The following is a 21,491-nucleotide window of genomic DNA, read 5'->3' on the forward strand; positions in this document are numbered from 1 at the left end:
TCCAAAACTCTTCTGTCCATGTCCAAACTCGCACCAAGTCCCGTTTACCCATCACCCCTGGTTAAGCAACGCCTTAATTTCAAACATTTCATCCTTGTTTTCAAATCCCTCCACAGTCTTGCCCCTCCCTATCTCTGTAATCTCCTCCAGCCCTACAACCCTCCAAGATATCTGGGCTCCTCCAATTCTGGCCTCTTGAACAACCCCAATTTTAATCGCTCTACCATTGGCGGCCGTACCTTCAGCAGCCAAGGCCCTAAGCCCTGGAATTCCCTCCGTAAACCTCTCTGCCTCTCTACCGCTCTTTCCTCTTTTAAGATGCTTCTTTGACAAGCTTTTGATGATCTAATATCTCCTTATGGCTCAGTGTCAAATTTTGTGAAACGCCTTGGGACATTTTACTACGTTAAAGGTGCTATATAAATACAAGTTGTTGTTATAAGTACTCACCCACAAGTTTAAGATTTGGAATGAATACAATAATTGTATTATGTAAATCAAGACTGATGGTAGCCTCAATGTCAGTATGTGGTGGAACTGTTCAATATGTATGAAAAACAGGAAAGGACAAAATTAAGCTAACAGCACACAATAAGTATTACATTATTGACAGGCACCTCACATTTTGAAGATGATGCACAAAAAAATTGTATTTTTGTAGAAATTCCGTTTTCTGTAATATTTTGAAAATGCTTTTTTTGCAGATAATCTCCGAGATGTGAAGGTGCCATTCCTGTCTCGCTGCATATTTGTGCAGCCTCCTGTAAAACATTTGTGATATTCCAGAAATGTTCCTGCAATGCAACGCCATGCTTGCAGAAACAACCCCGTAACTGCTAAATGCTAATGAATAAATGTCATTATGTGTGATAAATGTTTAACATCCTGGGTATTGTTGCCACTTTACCTCTCACAAGTTATTGCCCTTCACAGGCATGCAATTATGATGTGTCTGCTTTAATGTCCCTTTTGAATTATCAATAAATTCATGATAGATGGCCCATTCGTGAATAGTACAAATTTACTTTTACAACTGAAGTTCTTTGCTTGTTTCAAGGAACTCATAAGGAATCCTAATGCAAGTTTAAAAAAAACTGCGGGAGACAAATTGACATGCTGTGCTAACCAGGGAGTCATTCTGCATGTCAGTGCCTAATAGTATTTTAAGCACTGCTATCACTACCATTTCATTATGCATTTTTGAGTAGAAATCTCAACGTGTTACCAATAATCTGAATTTTTCTTTCTAATGTACTTAATGAACCACACTGACAGCTAATGGAAATTTATATATGCAGTGCAAGAACATAATTTTCCCTCAAATTATCCCAATTTATAATTTCCATATTTGGGAAATGTTTCACGAAGAGGGGAAAAAGTCAAGTAATGGGATGTCAATTTGGAGATGCTGTTGCTCTTCGCTACAGGTGGCAGTGCAATGAGTTTGGAGCTGCTGGACTTAAATGAACTCCTTCACTGGCACAAATCTAAGTGTGGAACTAAATGGCCAAGCAACATATATCCTTTATGCTTTAAACGATAACAGCCGCAAAGCATCAGCACAAAATTTGTGGTACAGGTACAACGTCCGAAATCCAGAATTTTCAGGACCGGGTCTGTGCCAAGTTTGGGGTTTTTCCGGATTTCAGACAAGAAAATCAATAGTCTGAAATCCGGAATCTTTGACTGAATCCGTGCCGGGTTTTGAGCGACGAGGTCCGAAATCGGGCAAATCCCCCATGGCCCCACGGCGCTGCGCTTTTTCCTGGTAAGTAGCCTCCTTATTCCTCCTACCAAGCTGAACCACTATTGGCCGCCTCAAAAATGTCTGGTTTTCAGACAATAATTCCGGATTCTGGACGACTCCATCAGCTATGCGCACAATGTCTGGTTTTTGGACAATTACGGTTTTCAGAGATCCGGATTCGGGACCTGTATAGCAAAGGCATCAGCATTATCGCAACAGGCTGCTGAATTGGTTAAGCTGAAGTTTGACTTAATAGGATTGATCCAATTCAGTTTTGTTGGTTCACTCCAATGCATGTATGTAATAATTGTATGGCTCTTAAAGTGTTCTTGTTTTTCACATGTTTCTTTTCTATCCGTTTAGGAAAGCCAGCTTGTCGCTGTCCAATAGGATTTACTGGTCTGACGTGTAAACAGAGAGTATGCGACAGCTTTTGTCTCAATGAAGGGATTTGCGATGTGAACACAGGAAATCAACCTTATTGTTACTGCCCACCAGATTTCACAGGAGACAGATGTCAATACAGTGAGTTCCATGACTGTAATTCTTAGTGGCAAAAGCTTACATTATCTATGGTAGGGGAACAAGAACAAAGGGTGGAAGCAAGGCTGAGAAGCTAATGAAGAGGGAGGGTCTGAATCAGTAGATAAGCATGGGGTGACAAATAACAACGTGGGCTGAAGGTCTGAATGAAAGAAAACATCTGAAATATAGTGATTAAGTTTAAGACAAAGTTGGTGGTATCAAGCTTATCCCAAGTGCTATTTGGGGCCATGGAAAGAATTAGTATGCGCATTGACTTCAAGATTAAAATGGCGTGTACAGAGCGAATTGGGACAAGAAAATTAGCAAGCATTTTTTTAGATAGAATCAGCTAGGGATTAAAGCAGTTTGCACAAAACATAAAAGCAATATATGGAAATTACAAAGAAAATTCATTAATATTATAAATCTGAAATGTTGGAAATGCCAATAGGTCAGTCAGCATCTGAAAGACAAAGATAGGCTACTGTTTCAATCAATCCTATCATCTGAATTGTCATCGGCAGGCATGTGAAAACCCTTACAGAGCTGGCCAAAATAAAGAGGGGAAAGGAAAACAACAGGTTGAGGTCAAGACTTCCATACTTTCATAAAGAAGCATTAGTAGCATTAATAGCTACAAATTGGGTTTTAACTAATGGAAAGAGACATAAAGTACTATACACTATACAAAAGTCATTTCCGTCACACATTTGAAAATACATAAGAATGAAAAAAGTTGAGTCACACGTGACTTAAGAACATAAGAATTACTGACAAAAGGACAACATGGTCCATTTGGTTTGCCTTCTACCATCCTGATAGTTGCATGCTACAATGATAATGGAGTTATTGACTAATCATAGCAATCAAAATGGAAAGGAAAGCAACTGTGCGTAAATAGGAAAATCCAGAAGGAAGTTGTTGAAGTCAATGTTCAGAGCAGAGCACTAAAGGGTTCTCCTAAGTAAAATTAGACAATGCGCCTCAAATTCACATTGTGCATGGTTTGAATCAGTGAAGAAGCCCAATATTACAAAGGTCAGGCAAAATATTGGAGATGCTGGAAATTTGAAACAAAAACAGAAAATGCTGGAAACACTGAGCAGGCCAGGCCACATCTGTGGAGAAAGGAAAACAGTTAATGTTTCAGGTACAGGTGCAACGTCCCAAATCCGGAATTCCAAAAACCGGATATCCCGGCAAGCGGCGACGAGCGGGGAATCGGCGGGCGGCGAGGTCCGAGATCCGGCAAAACCCCAAATCTGGCACGGACTCGGTCCTGAGGATTCCAGATTTCAGACTATTGATTTTCTTGTCTGAAATCCGGAGGAACCTAAAAACTGGCACGGACGCAGTCCCAAGGATTCCGGATCTCGGGCATTGTACCTGTATAACCATTCATCAGAACTGAGTAAATGTAAATCTGTCTTACATGGAAAGACATAAGCGCATATAGGTTATTTCATTTTTAGCTGTGAGCACAAAACTACATTTCATGATTAACCACCTCTTTCAACCATTTTCCATTTCATCTTCATTTAGACAGCAAATATGAAGAAGGTATGAACATCTTCCGGTCCAAAATCTAACTCTGCTGATTGCCTACTTAAGATCTACCCACTTTTGCCCAGGGCACCCTCCCTTCCTTATTTGTTTTCTTTGTATCACTCCCCTAATGTCACTATACTGGCACTGTTCTGTGAACCCTACTATCTGCTTCCTGATCACTCTTTTGAGTCCCAGGATCATGGACATCATCAAACTCACTCTATCCTCCAGCTTGATCCTTATATAACCACTCTTATCATCCATCTGTTCTCATCTCTTCCTTTCTAAAGTCCTGAACCCGTTGCTAACTCACAATTCTACCACTCCTTGGTCGAAGCCTTCCAATCAGGTCTCCATCTTTCTCGCACAATTCAGACTACATTGGTCAAAGTCACCAATGAGATCCTGTGTGAGTGAGACCATGGCTAATTATGCCTCCTCATCTTGATGATCTCTCAGCTGCCTTTGATTCAATCAACCACTTCATCCTCTTTAAATGTCTTTTCTTCACAGTCCACCTCCAAGGCACGGTTCTCTCTTGGTTCCACTCCTATCTGTTGCATTACATTGCCTCCAATGTCTTTTCTTGCTGTGCCCACATAGTTACTTCATGGTGAATCTCGGTTCTATCTTTGGCCTCCCCCTTCTTCACAATTTACATAGTATCCCTCAGCAGCATCAGCCAGAAGCATGGGTTCAGCTTCCACCTGTACAGCTGCAACATTCAGCTATACTTCTTTGCCTCTTCATTGTCTCACAGCTGTTATCACTCTCTCCAACTGCCTAACACTAGGGTGTGGAATTTCCGAAACTTCCTGTAGTTTAGTATATTCAAAACTGAAGCAATTCACTTGAGCAATGTCTGGAGGTATGGAAAATTTACATAATACCTGGTCCCTTGCTCACATCCAATCCATGACCATGGTCACTTTCTTCCAACTTTCAAACATCACCCAGCTCCACCCTATCACACCCTACCCCATGCTAAAACCCTAATCTATACCTTTATCATCTAATGGCCCATAAACCAGAACTCATCCAAAATGGCAAAGCCTTCATTCTCATCCACACGAAAAGCCACTTCTCCATCACCCTTATGGTCACAAGATCCACTGGCATTCTGCATTCCAGACAATCAACTATCAAATTCTTATCCTCACCTTCAATCCCTCTGTGGTCTCACTCCCTCCTACCTCCAATCCTATGTCCTTTCATAGAACATAAGAATTAGGAACAGGAGTAGGCCATCTAGCCCCTCGAGCCTGCTCCGCCACTCAACAATATCATGGCTGATCTGGCCGTGGACTCAGCTCCACTTACCCACCCGCTCCCCATAACCCTTAATTCCCTTATTGGTTAAAAATCTATCTATCTGTGATTTGAATACATTCAATGAGCTAGCCGCAACTGCTTCCTTGGGCAGAGAATTCACAACCCTCTGGGAGAAGAAATTCCTTCTCAACTCGATTTTAAATTGGCTCCCCCGTATTTTGAGGCTGTGCCCCCGAGTTCTAGTCTCGCCGACCAGTGGAAACAACCTCGCTACCTCTAGCTTGTCTATCCCTTTCATTATTTTAAATGTTTCTATAAGATCACCCCTCATCCATCTGAACTCCAACGAGTAAAGACCCAGTCTACTCAATCTATCATCATAAGGTAACCCTCTCATCTCCGGAATCAGCTCAGTGAATCGTCTCTGTACCCCCTCCAAAGCTTGTATATCCTTCCTTAAGTAAGGTGACCAAAACTGCATGCAGTACTCCAGGTGCGGCCTCACCAATACCCTGTACAGTTGCAGCAGGACCTCCCTGCTTTTGTACTCCATCCCTCTCGCAATGAAGGCCAACATTCCATTCGCCTTCCTGATTACCTGCTGCACCTGCAAACTAACTTTTTGGGATTCATGCACAAGGATGAGGGGTTTCCTGTACGGGCTGCTCCTGCACACCCTCAACTTTGCCATCCTCGCCGGCCGTCCGGACACGCCATGGCGTACCATCTTGCCGTCCGGAGGAGGCGGGGGTCCCCGATGGAGGGCACTCTACGCAGGGGTCCTCCCACTATTCATCGGGGACTTGGCCTGGAGGGTGGTGCACGGAGCAGTGCCGTGCAACAAATTTTTAAGCCGGTTCACGGACTCCCAGGCCGCCTGCAATTTCTGCGGTCTGGAAGAGTTCGTGTTCCATGTTTTTATGGAATGCACAAGGTTGCAGCCCCTGTTTTATTATTTGAAGGGGCTGCTCCTGAAATTCTGGCTGCACTTCAGTCCCACTCTCCTGATCTTTGGGCACCCTGTGCGGAGGGGAGCGGGTAGGTCCGAAGGCCTCCTCGTAGGACTGCTCCTGGGCACGGCCAAGGGTGCCATCAGCCGGTCCAGACAGCGGGCGGTCGAGGGGGTCGTTCAACCTGACTGCCTGCCTCTCTTCCGCTCTTACATCCGGTCCAGGGTGTCCTTGGAGATGGAGCACGCGGTGTCCACCGGTACGCTCGCGGCCTTCCGCGAGAGGTGGGCACCGGAGGGACTGGAGTGCTTCATCACGCCCGGCAACCAAATTTTAATTTGATTTTACGTTTTTAAGTTTAATTTGTTTTAATTGCCGGTGCTTTTAGTGTCCCCCTTCCCTTTTATAGGGGGCACTGGGGAAAATTGTGATTTTAGTGCCCAAAAAAAAGAAAAGAAAAAAAAACACAAAAAAAAACCAAAAAAAAGGGGGGAAAAAAGGGCCTTGTAAATGTCTGGAGTGTCACCCAGGTCGGGTGGCACCATTTAATGTTTTTTTGTTTTGCAGATGAACTCCAAAAAGAGTTTCATGCACAAGGACCCCCAGGTCCCTCTGCACCGCAGCATGTTGTAATTTCTCCCCATTCAAATAATATTCCCTTTTACTGTTTTTTTTTCCAAGGTGGATGACCTCACATTTTCCGACATTGTATTCCATTTGCCAAACCTTAGCCTATTTGCTTAACCTATCTAAATCTCTTTGCAGCCTCTCTGTGTCCTCTACACAACCCGCTTTCCCACTAATCTTTGTGTCATCTGTAAATTTCAACCATTTCCACATTTCCCAATATTAAATCCCCCTTCTCATCTTCTAAGGGGCCAACATTTACTTTAGTCACTCTTTTCCATTTTATATATCGGTAAAAGCTTTTACTCTCTGTTTTTATGTTTTGCGCAAGTTTACTTTCGTAATCTATCTTTCCTTTCTTTATTGCTTTCTTAGTCATTCTTTGCTGTCGTTTAAAATGTTCCCAATCTTCTAGTTTCCCACTAACCTTGGCCACCTTATATGCATTGTTTTTTAATTTGATACTCTCCTTTATTTCCTTGGTTACCCACGGCTGGTTATCCCTTCTCTTACTGCCCTTCTTTTTCACTGGAATATATTTTTATTGAGCACTATGAAAAAGCTCCTAAAAAGTCCTCCACTGTTCCTCAATTGTGCCACCGTTTAATCTGTGTTCCCAGTCTACTTTAGCCAACTCTGCCCTCATCCCACTGTAGACCCCTTTGTTTAAGCATAGTATGCTTGTTTGAGACACTACTTCCTCACCCTCAACCTGTATTACAAATTCAACCATACTGTGATCACTCATTCCGAGAGGATCTTTTACTAGGAAATCGTTTATTATTCCTGTCTCATTACACAGGACCAGATCTAAGATAGCTTGCTCCCTTGTAGGTTCTGTAACATACTGTTCTAAGAAACAATCCCGTATGCATTCTATGAATTTCTCCTCCAGGCTACCCCGTGCGATTTGATATGACCAATCGATATGCAGGTTAAAATCCCCCATGATTACTGCCGTTCCTTTTTCACATGCCTCCATTATTCCCTTGATTATTGTCCGCCCCACTGTGAAGTTATTATTATTTGGGGGCCTATAAACTATGCCCACCAGTGACTTTTTCCCCTTACTATTTCTAATCTCCATCCACAATGATTCAACATTTTGTTCATTAGACCCTCTGATACTCCAACACTGGCTTACTTTTCATTACCTGTTGCCTCTGCCTCTTCATGCAGTGCCCCTAATGTCTGGAACCCCTTCCCTCAGTATCTCTGCCCTGTCACACTTTTCCCTGCCTTCAAAATCCTTCTGTTTAGCCATACTTTTCCCCCATCCTGACCTTCCTCCTTTTCTCCCTCCTGTTCAATGTCCACTCACTATCCACTCTCATGTAAAGCAATCTAAGACATTTCTATATGTAACTGAGCACTATAGACATGTAAGTGATTGGTGTTTTTCGACAAGTTCATTAAGCCTGGAGCAAGACTTGAGATTAGAAAGAATTTCCCTCCTCCTTCCAAAGCAGTTAAGCTGTGCCACTATTAAAAAAATATAGTACAATGAATATATGATTATGCTTAGAAAGATAAATTTAAAAGACAGGATCAATTACTTTATGCAACATGAACAAGATCCAATGGGAATTATGCCTAGAATTACATTTTCCACATGGCAATATCCCAGCAGCAAAATTAACAACAGATAGAAAATTGCTCCTCAAATCTCCAACTGTTCAAATATAACTGTCTAACTGAATGCAATGTGTATAGTGCCCTAGGACTCGTATTGTAACCCATTTTTTCCGATTATCTTTGTACTGCTGCAACATAGCAAAAGTGAAATAATTTAAATTTAAAATGAATTTAATGAATTAAATCCATTAAGAAATCTTTTTAACAGTCAACATAGTTCTAACATTCTGATAACATTCAGTAATAAACATTTCCCCAACAACAATAGTGCTGCTTTATGATACTCCATCAAAGAAATGTCTTGGCTCGTCTGGTACTGAGGCTCTCACGCGTGAGAACAACAGTGGCAGGTCGGAGCCATAAAAGGAGCGGTGAGTGGCCTCGGGAGCAGCGTGGAGGCATACTACTCCAGGGAGCAGCGCGAGCTGGTGCAGGAGAGCGACGGCAGCGAAGTGTGATGTCATCAAGATCCAGGTCGCTGATTGGAGCGTGGGCAGATACAGCAGGAGTGGCGAGGTCAGGGCGAAGGAGCGGCGAGAGACTGGAGGGACGTGATCAGGGCCCAGGGGAGGCGTGAGTTTGGGGCCAGGGGCCCAGGGGCAGCACGGGCCAGCCCACACTGCGATATGTGTGTGCACTAGGTCCGTGCAGCAGAGCTGGTCTCCAGTCGCCTTGGGTAATCCTTGCTACTGGACCAAGACCTAACTATGTCAAGCCAGTGGGGTGGCTGGTGTGTAACGGCCACCACACATTAAAAAAATCCATGCACAGGCATCTTCCACCCTTCAGGATGTTGTTCAGGACCTGGAATTTTAGGTCCTTCATTGGAACACCTGTGAAGTTATCAGTTTTTGGCGTGGAAGCAAGTCATCCTCGTTTTGAGGGACTGCCTATGATGGCTGAGGCTCTTTACATGAAATAACTGCAAATCAATTAATTTCAATAAAAATTATCAGCTGGGTTTTGGGTCAACGTATGTTTTTAACAAATTAACCAATGCAATGGTAAAAAAGGATTTATTCATCGACCTGAAATGTTAACTCTGCTTCTCTCTCCACAGATGCTGCCTGACCCATTGAGATTTCCAGCATTTTTTGTTTTTATTTCAGATTCCAGTATCCACAGTATTTTGCTTTTGTAATCGATATTTTTCATTCTGATTCATAAATGTCCCCTGGAAGTTTTACCTACATATTTATTATGGATAAGATTATACTAAGTAATAGTGAGTGAAGACAATGACTTGAGTGGAATCAGGGTAATCTCTAAATGAGAAGCACTTAAAAATGCTTAAGCCCTGACGCACTATTCCTTATTATTTGAAAAACTCTCACCCGCCTTCTAAAAATAGCAATCTCTGAATTGTTGATAAGGCTTGAGCTCATTCAAAACTCGGCAGTCTGTGTCCTAACTCGCACTAAATCCCGTTCACCCAATGAAAATGCTTACAGTTGACATTATCATACTTTGTGTTCATCAATTTATTACTGTAACTCAATCTACTATTTATGTTTGATTCTTTTCCAGATGTGTGCTACAACTACTGCATGAATTTAGGAACCTGCAGAATAAACAACGATGGCAGTGCTCAGTGCATCTGCTTACCACAATTTGAAGGACCAAATTGTGAAATGGATAAATGTACTGTGTGCCACAGTGGACAGTGTATTGTGGACAAAGAGACAGGACAGGTGGCCTGCAAGTAAGTAAACTTCTGTTACATATTGAGAAGCATTGTTATTAAGAAAATGAGCAAGCCAATACGCCAGCCTGGTATTGGGTGCCTGCAGGTGATCTCTACTCATTTTCTGCAAATTGCTTGATCTATTGAAACAGCTTTTTCTTCAGATTATTAGCCTGCCATTCCTTCATCTTTAGGGCAATTGACATGTTTTGGCTGGAATGCTGCTTTAATTTTATCAATTTATTTTTCAAAAATATCCCCCAAAAGGTTTCTGATAATATTGTGCGTGTTTTGACTATTTTTTCACACTTAGTACCATATATTGTTACTTTAGTCTACTGCGCCACCTAGCTTCTCTAAAGGAATTCACACCACTTAAACCAGTAGCTTCTTTTAAAAGCTTCCTTGTAAATACAATTTACCAACCAAGTGCTAGCTTTAAAAAATATATAGTCTTTGAGATGTGAACATTGCTGACAAGGTCAGGGTTTATTCTAATTGTTCTTGATAAGGTGGTGGTAGGCAATGAAGGAATGGAGATATATGTCCAAGTCAGGATTGTGTGTGACTTCAAGGGAAAGTTGGAAGTACTGGTATTCATATACAGCTGCTGCCCTTGTCCTTCCAAGTGATGGAAACTGTTGTTTGGGAAGTGCTACTGAAGAACCCTTGGTGAATTGCTGCACTGCATCCTGTACACGGAGGGAGGGAGTGGATGTTTAACCTAGTGGATTAACTGCCGATTAAGCAGACTGCTTTGTCCTGGATGGTATTGAGATTCTTGAATGTTATTGTAGCTTCGCCAAAGTGGAGAGCATTCCATCACACTTCTGGCTTGTGCATTGTACACAGTGGGCTTTGGGGAGTCAGAAGGTGGGCCACTCACCACATAATATCCAGCCTCTGACCTGCTCTAGTAGCCACGGCATTTATGTGGCTGTTCCAGTTCAGTTTCGGGTCAATGATGATCCTCAAGATGTTGATGGTGGTTCTTTTGACCATGGTAATGCCATTGAATGTCAAGGGGAGGTGGTTAGCCTCTCTCTTGTTCGAGATGTTCACTTTGTAATGTGAATGTTACTTGGCACTTATCAACCTAAGCCCGGATGTTGTCCAGGTCTTGATGCATGCAGGCATGGACTGCTTCATTATCTGAGGAGTTGCGAATGGAAACTGTGCAATCAGCAGTGAACAGCTCCACTTTTGATGTTATGATGGAGGGAAAGCCATTGATGAAGGAACTGAAGATAGTTGGGCTTAGGATAATGCCCTGAGGAACTCCTGCAGTGATATTTTGGGCTGAGATGATTAGCATCCAACAACCACTACCATCTTATTTTGTACTAGTTATGACTCCAGCCAATGGAGAATTTTCCCCTTGATCCCCATTGATTTCAGATGTACTAGTGCCACAGTTGGTCAAATGCTACCTTGATGTTACAGCAGTCACTTCCACCTTTGCAATTCAGGTCTTGTGTCATTTGTAGCTGTGTAACAGTGAAATCTCCTGTGATGAAATGCTACAATGCTCTGTGGGTGTGAACTCGTGTCCAGTAATTTATGCCCCTGTTGAACAATTAATTTTATGTTGAATTGAATTAGGTAACATGAAAGTGGTAATATGGAACTACAGAATCTGAAATTAAAGCAGTTATATTGCCACCGCTGAGACCCATTCAATCTGATTACAATTCATGTTGGGTAAACCACAAGAGTAGTGAAATTATGCTGTACAATATTAGCATATGAATACCTAATATGAAACTTATCTGTCTACTATTGTAAAGACTTTGTTAGGTTAACGTCTCCCTTAAAGTACTAGACAAGGAAATATAAATGAATGCTTTACGTGCTTACACATAATATCATACGGCATGGTGTCACCAGAGAAGCTGACACAAGTTTATGATATAAATAGGATCTTATGAAAATTTCAAATATAAAATAAAGAAATTAACAATTTTCACATAACTCCCTCAAAATGACTCAGTCCGTGGAGAGTTCGACCTTTTGACAAGAATGGCAAGCTTAGGAAAAAGTAGACTGCTTGTTTGAAAAAAAATTAAAAGCCATTATAGAGAGTGCTAAAACAGTCTGGTTGTTGCTGTCTGTGACCTGAAGGATCTCTTTCATATATAGATATAGCTTTGTTTTACTATCATCTGAGAAGCACATTAAATTCAAGTGATAATGACATTTGGGAAGATATCTTCTGTGATAAGTATAAAGAGAAATGCTCAGTATGTTTATGCTTTATGCTTTTTCTACACCAGCACACACAGGAAATCTTCATGCATAATGGCTCTTTGCACGGTTATAGGCTGTAGGTGTAGACTATAACTAAAGAGCAGGGACATTTTAAAAAACATCAACTGGACCTCAAATATCAAATGCTATCTGTTTGAGCATATTTTGATATTAAAAAAAATCCTCCATTCTTTTGCTGCCCTGGAAATACTCCCACTATGAAGCTGACAAACAGATATATATATTTCCATATAAACACATGTACGTCCATGCACTGGGCATCGTGATATTGCTACCATTAGACTTCTTGCTTCAACAATCCAAACTCTAACATCAGGATACTGAACTTACAAACTCTTTAGAGAAATACTATTTGAAGTAAAAAGGCTCAGAATGACTAACAGCACAAAACTTGTAACTTGTGTATGTATAGCAGTAAATTGATCATTCAGTTGCATTTCATTGATTTATTTTTCACTAAAGTGAAACTATTGTTCACTCTCATGGAAAAATATTTTCTAACTCAATGTCAGCAATTTCTCGTGCGACAGAGCATTCCAATTAATACATACAGGTACCTGTAATTATGGTTCTTGTAGCATGATCTGGAATTACATTAGTCTCACTTTGTTGATACAGTTGCACAAATGGAAGGATTGCATCCAGCTGCCTGTCTTGTGATGGATTCTGTTACAATGGTGGCACTTGCCAGTTGGGCCCACACTCTGAAGTGCCCACATGTGTGTAAGTGTATACTCTGTACTTTAAACTTATAATACACATAATTCTTTCGAACACCAATACATCTTCGGATGAGTTTAATATGCTGATGAATAATTTAAGGCCACCTAACTTTTCTAATGCGAGGAAAAATATTTGTATGTCAGAATGATGGCAATAGAAGAGGTTTTTATTTTATTTAAATATCCTCGCCAGGGAGGGGGTGGGGTGTGGGGTGTTGTTTGTGCTGTTGGGGAGGGTTTAAAATAATTTGGTAGGTGGGTGGGCACCAGGATGTAGCATTAGAAAGGAGAAACAAGGTGCACAAAGGATTGGGAGAGACAGATAGCACTAGAATAAGAAATAGTACAGTATTAGGTGGGGTCAGACGAAGGGAGAATACAAGAAGGTCTAAAGATAGGCTTACAGTGAATGTGTGTAAATACACAAAGCATGGTAAATAACGTTGGTGAGCTGCAGGTGCAAATAGCCACATGGGAATATGATGTTGTGGCGATAACGGAGAGCTGGCTCAAAAAAGGAAAGGACTGGGTACTAAATATTCCTGGATACAAGATGTTCAGGAAACATAGGGAAGGGAAGGAAGGAGGCAGTATTGATTAAGGAGAATATCACAGTGCTGGAGAGAGGGGATGTCCTGGAGGGACAAGAACAGAATCTATCTGCTTAGAGTTAAGGAACAATAGAGGTGCAATAACACTATTCAATTCTATAGGCCACCAGCTAGTGGGAAGGATATAGAGGAGCAAATTTGCAGGGAAATTACAGAGAGGTGCATGAACTATAGAGTAGAGATAACGGGGGACCTCAATTATCCAAATATAGACTGGGATAGTAATAGTCTAAAGGGCAGAGAGGAGAAAGAATGTCTGAAGTGTGCTCAGGAGAAATTTTTTGGTCAGCACATTTTCAGGCCAAGGAAAGAGGCATTGCTGGATCTGATTCTGGGGAATGAAGTGGAGCAAGTATCAACAGGGGAACATTTAGGGAATAATGATCATAGTATCATAAGGTTTAGATTAGCTATGAAAAAGGACAAGGAGCAATCTAGAGTAAAAATACTTAATTGTAGGAGGACCAATTTCAATGGGTTGAGAACAGATCTGGCCTGGGTAAATTGGAATCGAAGTAGGCAGGCAAAACAGTAATCGAACAATGGGCTCCCTTTAAAGAGGCGATGGTTCTGATACAGTCAATGTACATCCCATGAGGGGTAAAGGTAGGGCAACCAAAGAACACAAGAATTAGGAACAGGAGTAAGCCATCTAGGCCCTCGAGCCTGCTCCGCCATTCAATAAGATCATGGCTGATCTGGCCATGGACTCAGCTCCACTTACCCGCCCGCTCCCCGTAACCCTTAATTCCCTTATTGGTTAAAAATCTATCTATCTGTGACTTGAATACATTCAATGAGCTAGCCTCAACTGCTTACTTGGGCAGAGAATTCCACAGATTCACAATACTCTGGGAGAAGAAATTCCTTCTCAACTCGGTTTTAAATTGGCTCCCCCGTATTTTGAGGCTGTGCCTCCTAGTGCTAGTCTCCTCGACCAATGGAAACAATCTCTCCGCCTCTATCTTGTCTATCCCTTTCATTATTTTAAATGTTTCTATAAGATCACCCCTTATCCTTCTGAACTCCAACGAGTAAAGACCCAGTCTACTCAATCTATCATCATAAGGTAACCCCCTCATCTCCGGGATCAGCCTAGATAATCATCTCTGTACCTCCTCCAAAGCCAGTATATCCTTCCTTAAGTAAGGTGACCAAAACTGCATGCAGTACTCCAGGTGCAGCCTTACCAATATCCTATATAGTTGCAGCAGGACCTCCCTGCTTTTGTACTCCATCCCTCTCGCAATGAAGGCCAACATTCCATTTGCCTTCCTGATTACCTGCTGCACCTGCAAACTAACGTTTTGGGATTCATGCACAACGACCCCCAGGTCCCTCTGCACCTCAGCATGTTGTAATTTCTCCCCATTCAAATAATATTCCCTTTTACTGTTTTTTTTTTTCCCAAGGTGGATGACCTCACACTTTCCGACATTGTATTCCATCTGCCAAACCTTAGCCCATTCGCTTAACCTATCTAAATCTCTTTGCAGCCTCTCTGTGTCCTCGACACAACCCGCTTTCCCAATAATCTTTGTGTCATCTGCAAATTTTGTTATACTACACTCTGTCCCCTCTTCCAGGTCATCTATGTATATTGTAAACAGTTGTGGTCCCAGCACCGATCCCTGTGGCACACCACTAACCACCGATTTCCATCCCGAAAAGGACCCATTTATCCCGACTCTCTGCTTTCTGTTCGCCAGCCAATTCTCGATCCATGCTAATACATTTCCTCTGACTCCGCATACCTCTATCTTCTGCAGTAACCTTTTGTGTGGCACCTTATCGAATGCCTTTTGGAAATCTAAATACACCACATCCATCGGTACACCTCTATCCACCATGCTCGTTATATCCTCAAAGAATTCCAGTAAATTAGTTAAACATGATTTCCCCTTCATGAATCCATGCTGCATCTGCTTGATTGCACTATTCCTATCTAGATGTCCCGCTATTTCTTCCTTAATGATAGTTTCAAGCATTTTCCCCACTACAGATGTTAAACTAACCGGCCTATAGTTACCTGCCTTTTGTCTTCCCCCTTTTTTAAACAGAGGCATTACATTAGCTGCTTTCCAATCCGCTGGTACCTCCCCAGAGTCCAGAGAATTTTGGTAGATTATAACGAATGCATCTGCTATAACTTCCGCCATCTCTTTTAATACCCTGGGATGCATTTCATCAGGAGTAGGGGACTTGTCTACCTTGAGTCCCATTAGCCTGTCCAGCACTACCCCCCTAGTGATAGTGATTGTCTCAAGGTCCTCCCTTCCCACATTCCTATGACCAGCAATTTTTGGTATGGTTTTTGTGTCTTCCACTGTGAAGACTAAAGCAAAATAATTGTTTACAGTCTCAGCCATTTCCACATTTCCCAGCTCCCCAGATGATGAAAGAGATAGAGAGTAAGATGAATCAGAAAAAGGGGGCATATGACAGTTGTCAGGCTGAGAATACAAGTGAGAACCAGGCTGAATATAGAAAGTTCAGAGGGGAAGAGAAAAATGAAATAAGAGAGGCAAAGGGAGAGTATGAGAATAGATTGGCAGCTAACATAAAAGGGAATTCAAAAGCCTTCTATAGGCATATAAACAGTAAACGGATTTTAAGAGGAGGGGTGGGGCTGATTAGGGACCAAAGTGGAGACCTACGCATAGAGGCAGAGGGCATTGCTGAGCTACTAAATTGAGTGCTTTGCATCAATCTTTACCAAGGAAGAAGATGCTGCCAAAATCATAGTGAGAGAGGAGATAGTTGAGATACTGGATGAGATAAAAATTTGATAAAGAAGAGGTACTAGAAAGGCTGGTTGTACTTAAAGTAGATAAGTCACCAGGACCGAATGGGATGTATCCTAGGATGCTAAGGGAAGTAAAGGTACTGGCCATAAAACTCCAATCCTCCTTGGATATGGGGTATGGTGCCAGAAGACTGGAGAATTGCAAATAACCCAGCAACTACAGCCCAGTCAGGCCAGTCAGTTTAACATCAGTGGCAGGGAAGCTTTTCGAAATGATAATTTGGGACAAAATTACCAGTCACTTGGACAAATGTAGATGGATTAATTAAGGAAAGCCACCACAGATTTGTTAAAGGCAAATTGTGTTTAACTAACTTGATTGAGTTTTTTGATAAGGTAACAGAGAGGGTTGATGAGAGCAATGAGGTTGATATGGTGTATATGAACTTCCAAAAGGAGTTTGATAAAATGCCACATAACAGCTTGCCAGCAAAGTTGAAACACCTGGAATAAAAGGGGCAGTGGCAGAGAGTAGTGGTGAACAGTTTTTTTTCGGACTGGAGGAAAGTATACAGTGGTGTTCCCCAGGTTACTAAGCCCACTGCTTTTCTTGATATATATTAATGACTTGGACTTGGGTGTTCAGGACACAATTTCAAAATTTGCAGATGTTACAAAACTTGGAAGTATAGTGAACTGTGACAAGGATAGTGAGAGACTTCAAAAGCACATAGACAGGCTGGTCAAATGGGTGGACACGTGGCAGATGAAATTTAATTTAGAAAAGTATGAAGTGATACATTTCAGTAGAAAGAATGAGGAGAGGTAATATAAACTAAAGGTACAAATCTAAAGTGGGTGCATGAAGAGAGAGACCTGACGGTATAAGTGCATAATTCATTGAAGGTGGCAGGGCAGGTTGAGAAAACAGTTAAAAAACCATTCGGGTTCCTGAGCTTTATAAATAGACATAGAGTACAAAAGCAAGGAGTTTATGATAAATCTTTATAAAACACTGCTTAGGCCTCAACTGGAGTATTGTGTCCAATTCTGGGCTCCGCACTTTAGGAAGAATGTGAAGGCCTTAGAAAGGTTGCAGAATAGGTTTACAAGAATGGTTCCAAAGATAAGAGACTTTAGTTATTTGGATAGACGGAGAAGCTGGGGTTGAAGATAAGAATTTGCAGGGCTATGGGGAAGGGACAGGGGAGTGGGACTAGCTGAAGTGCTCTTGCAGAGAGCCGGCACAGGCCAAATGGCCTCCTACTATGCTGTAACCATTCTATGATTCTAAATAAGTTATAATTCAACACATGGAGGATATTTCCCAGCAGCAGTGAGATGTGCTAAACAGCTCCACAAGTGTGCCTACATAACAAAAACCACAGGATCACAACATAAGTAGTTCAGTGCATATACATTTGAAATGTTTAACCAAAATAATTTAATGTGATATAAATGCTCATAATCAACCATGCCAGAAAGATCATCAGCAACATAGTTATTAAACGATAAGAACCCCAATAATCTGTGGGCCAACACTGGCCTCATCAATGTAATCAGATGAAGGTCTTTTCATTTACATGTAAATGGTGGGTGCCCTAGATGCAGAACAGCAGCTGACTGAGACGAAAGGGGAAGATGCCAAAACCCGGGGAAACAACTTTCAGGTATTCCCATTGGGCTCCTTTGTAATGGGGCCGTTTTAAATTTTGTTTTAAATTCTACTTTCTCCTCTGCAGGCTAGGCCACAATCCCAGCCTGCAGCTCCCTTCTGTTATTTGGTGGGTAGGCACGTCAGGCGAACTTCTCCCACCCCACACCGAGGTCCTTTGTGAGCAGAAACTCCTGACATAGGCAGTCCCTGCCCTCTCTTTCGGCAATGGCCTTGGCTTGGGATTGGCAAGAGGCTCTGACTCCAATAGGCCATTCTAGAAATTCAAATACAGGGCCAGGAAATAGCAGATTCAGGTCCCTGCCTAATTTGTGGCCTGTCTTGCCAAAGTTATGGGGGAGTGTGATATGTGGAGCAAAGGCTTTTGGAGCTGAGAATTTTTACTAAAGTGAAACTATTGTTTACTCTGATGGAAAAATATTGGGCCCAAGTTTCGGCCTCAGTTGCTCCTGATTTTTTGGAGCAACTGGTGTAGAACGGAGTAACTTAGAAATTCAAATTCTCGGCATTTAGTTTGCTCCAGTTCTAATCAATTAGAACAGTTTCACTTTGGAACAGAATTTTTTTTTCAAAAGGGGGCGTGTCCGGCTACTTATGCCTGTTTTCAAAGTTTCGGCAGTGAAAACTTACTCCAAACTAACTTAGAATGGAGTAAGTAAAGATTTTTGTACGCTCAAAAAAACCTTGTCTACACTTTAGAAAATCAGGCGTAGGTTACAAATCAGGCGTAGGGAATGGGGGGGGGTGGTTTAAAGGGAAGTTTACAAACATTAAACACTTCAGTTTTACAAATAAAGAGCCATCATCAATAATAAATGATAAAAACATCAATAAATCAACAATCAAAAAAAAATTAATAAGAAATAATTTTTTTTTAAAAATCAATAAATAAAACATTTTCTACTTACCGACTGCAGCACCGGGAGCCCTCCAACAGCGTGCTGGGATGCCCCCCCCCCTCCCCCCCCCCAGTGTGTCTCTGTCAGTGTCTCTATCTCTCTGTCTGTCTGTCTGTGTGTGTCTCTCACTCTCTGTCTGTTAGTGTCTGTGTTTCTGACAGCGAGGGGAGGGGGAGGAGGGGAGTAGAGGGAGAGGGGGGGAGGGGAGGGGGAGGGGTGCAGAGGGGGAGGGAGGGATGGGGAGAAGGGGAAGGGGAGGAGAAGGGGAAGGGGGGAGGAGGAGAAGGGGGAAGGGGGGGAGGAGAAGGGGGAATGGGGGGAGGAGAAGGAGAAGGGGAAAGAGAAGGGGAAGGAGAGGGGAGAAAGGAAAGGAGAAGGGGGGGGAAGGAGAAGTGGGGGAAAGGAGATGGGGGGGAAAGGAGAAGGGGAGGAAGGAGAAGGGGGGGGAAGGAGAAGGGGGAGGGAGGCTGAATGGGCAGGGCCCGTCCCCAGCACCAGATTTACAGGTAGGTGGCGTTGGGTCGGGTCGGGTCCGGGGTCCGTGGTCGGGCGCACGGGTCGGGTCAGGGGGAGCGCGGGTCGGGGTCGGGGGAGGGGGAGCGGAGGGAGGTCGGGTCCGGTCCGGTCCGGGGGAGCGGTCGGGAGCACGGGGTGGGGAGGAGGGAGGTCGGGTTGGTTCGGGTGTGGGGGCGGGGGGAGGGAGGGAGCGCGGGTCGGGTCGGTTCGGGTCGGGGGGGGGACAGAGGGAGGTCAGGTCAGGTCAGTTTGTGTCAGGGGCGGGGGGAAGGAGGTCAGGTTGGGTCGGGTCCGGGGTTGGGGGGAGTGGGGTCGGGAGCGCGGGTCAGGTCGGGGGGTGGTGGGAGGGAGGTCGGTTCGGTTCGGGTCGGGGTGGGGGGAGCGTGAGTCGGGTCGGTGTCGGGGTCGGGTCCGGTCCGGGGGCGGGGGGAGGACGGGGGGGAAGTGGGAATCGAGTCGGGTCGGGAGGAAGCAGGACCTGGGCATGGGAGGCAGCCTTATGCACGCAGCCCCAGTGAGGCCATTCGGTCAGGGCTAGGGGTTGTGTGCTTCGGGCCCCTCCCACACAGTTTTGGGCGCCTGGAGCTACTGCACATGCGCGCCCACTGTAGCGCGCATGTGCAGAGGTCCCGGCACTGTTTTCAGCGCAAGGACCTAGCTCCGCCCCCCACAGCTCGTGCTGCGCCGCGCCCGGCTCCAGAGGACCAGCAGGGAGCCGGAGAATCTGTATGTTTTTTTTAGGCGCACTTTGTGGCGCGAACCGAAACTTGGGCCCATAGTCTCACTCAATGTTAACAATTTCAGGCAAATACATCTAGACCGACCAAAACTATAACTTTTTCATTGAAGTATACTCCACTAGCTCACATTCTTACTATTTTCTTCAATCCCTTCTCTCTCTAACCACATATGTTGTTGCTTGAATTAGTTTATGTTACTCATTTCAGTCGTGATCCCTACTAACCTTCCCCTTGCGCCTATGTTCATAATTGTTGACTTCTGCCTTTGGGTATCTGAGCTTTATACCATAGTGAACAGTTTGGCTGGATCAAACTTAGCAATCCCTTCACGTGCTTGAAAAATTAAAATGAGATCACTTCAAAGTCTTCGCACAGAGTTCCAGCCCAACTTTCCTAACCCTTCTAAAATAATTAGATTCTTGATAGCTGGAATCATATTGGTTGCTTGCCTCTGTGCCCTTTGAAAGCCATGAATAAATATCCTTCCTATGAACGGGGATTAGAATTAAACACAGTGCTACAAATGAGAACTGGTCAATATACTTATCATATCTCATTGACCTCTTTGATCTACACCAATCTATGGTAGTAAGTGTTAAAATAAAAATTAAGGGGCGAAATTGGCTATCACCCTGGTTGGGGGCAGTAGCCTCCCTGGGGCCGGACATTCTGTGGCCCATGTACTGTTGATGCATTTCAACGTCCCTCCACTTTCATTAAAGTGGAGGGACTCTGTGAGCTCTGCAGGCCCTTTGATGGCCTCCACTGGGCCACCAGGGATGGGGGGTGTCGTCGCCGTAGACCGGCACCCAAACGGAGTGCCGGGCTGCACGACCGCGGCCTGGACCACCTGAAAGCATCGCACAACAGCCCGGCCCATGAGTCGGGGAAGAAAAACAAATGGCGACGTGCGGCGCAGCGCACTTCACCATTAAGGTACGTCCCGCGATGGGTGTGCAGCACGGTTCGTGACCAGTGAGGCTGGCGCGTGCATCGCCCGTGGTGGCCTCACAGGGCGTTGCTCAATTTCCACCGCAGGGCGGAAAGGGGCTACCACGGGGCAAAAAGGGGTCACCACACACGGCGATAATGTGATCGCCGGAGGCACGGCGGCCCGGGGCACTACCAGCGGGGCACGGCTCTACTGCATTCGCACCTCCGCTAACTCCCGCGCAATTAAGCACGTAAGCATTTGCCTGCTATTTGAATATGTATAACTAATTACCAACTTTATAAAACCCAACGTTATAAAGTCATGCCTTATTATATCTCATTTATTGAGCGCACTGCTAATTCAGATGAATCTTACATCTTTTATTATTAGGT

The 21,491-nt window shown here is 43.6% G+C and overlaps 1 protein-coding gene across 1 annotated transcript in view; it reads left to right on the plus strand.

Annotated features, from left to right (window-relative positions):
- Positions 1 to 21,491, plus strand: part of LOC139253819 (low-density lipoprotein receptor-related protein 1-like) — a 2,398,725-nt gene that overhangs the window by 2,351,755 nt on the left and 25,479 nt on the right. Inside the window, exons 84-86 of the mRNA XM_070873585.1 lie at positions 2,111 to 2,272; positions 9,832 to 10,006; positions 12,875 to 12,979. Coding sequence (XP_070729686.1) covers positions 2,111 to 2,272; positions 9,832 to 10,006; positions 12,875 to 12,979 — 442 coding nt within the window. The remainder of the gene's footprint in view (positions 1 to 2,110; positions 2,273 to 9,831; positions 10,007 to 12,874; positions 12,980 to 21,491) is intronic.

This window comes from Pristiophorus japonicus, chromosome 3, assembly GCF_044704955.1.
Source record: "Pristiophorus japonicus isolate sPriJap1 chromosome 3, sPriJap1.hap1, whole genome shotgun sequence".
NCBI lineage: Eukaryota > Metazoa > Chordata > Chondrichthyes > Pristiophoridae > Pristiophorus > Pristiophorus japonicus.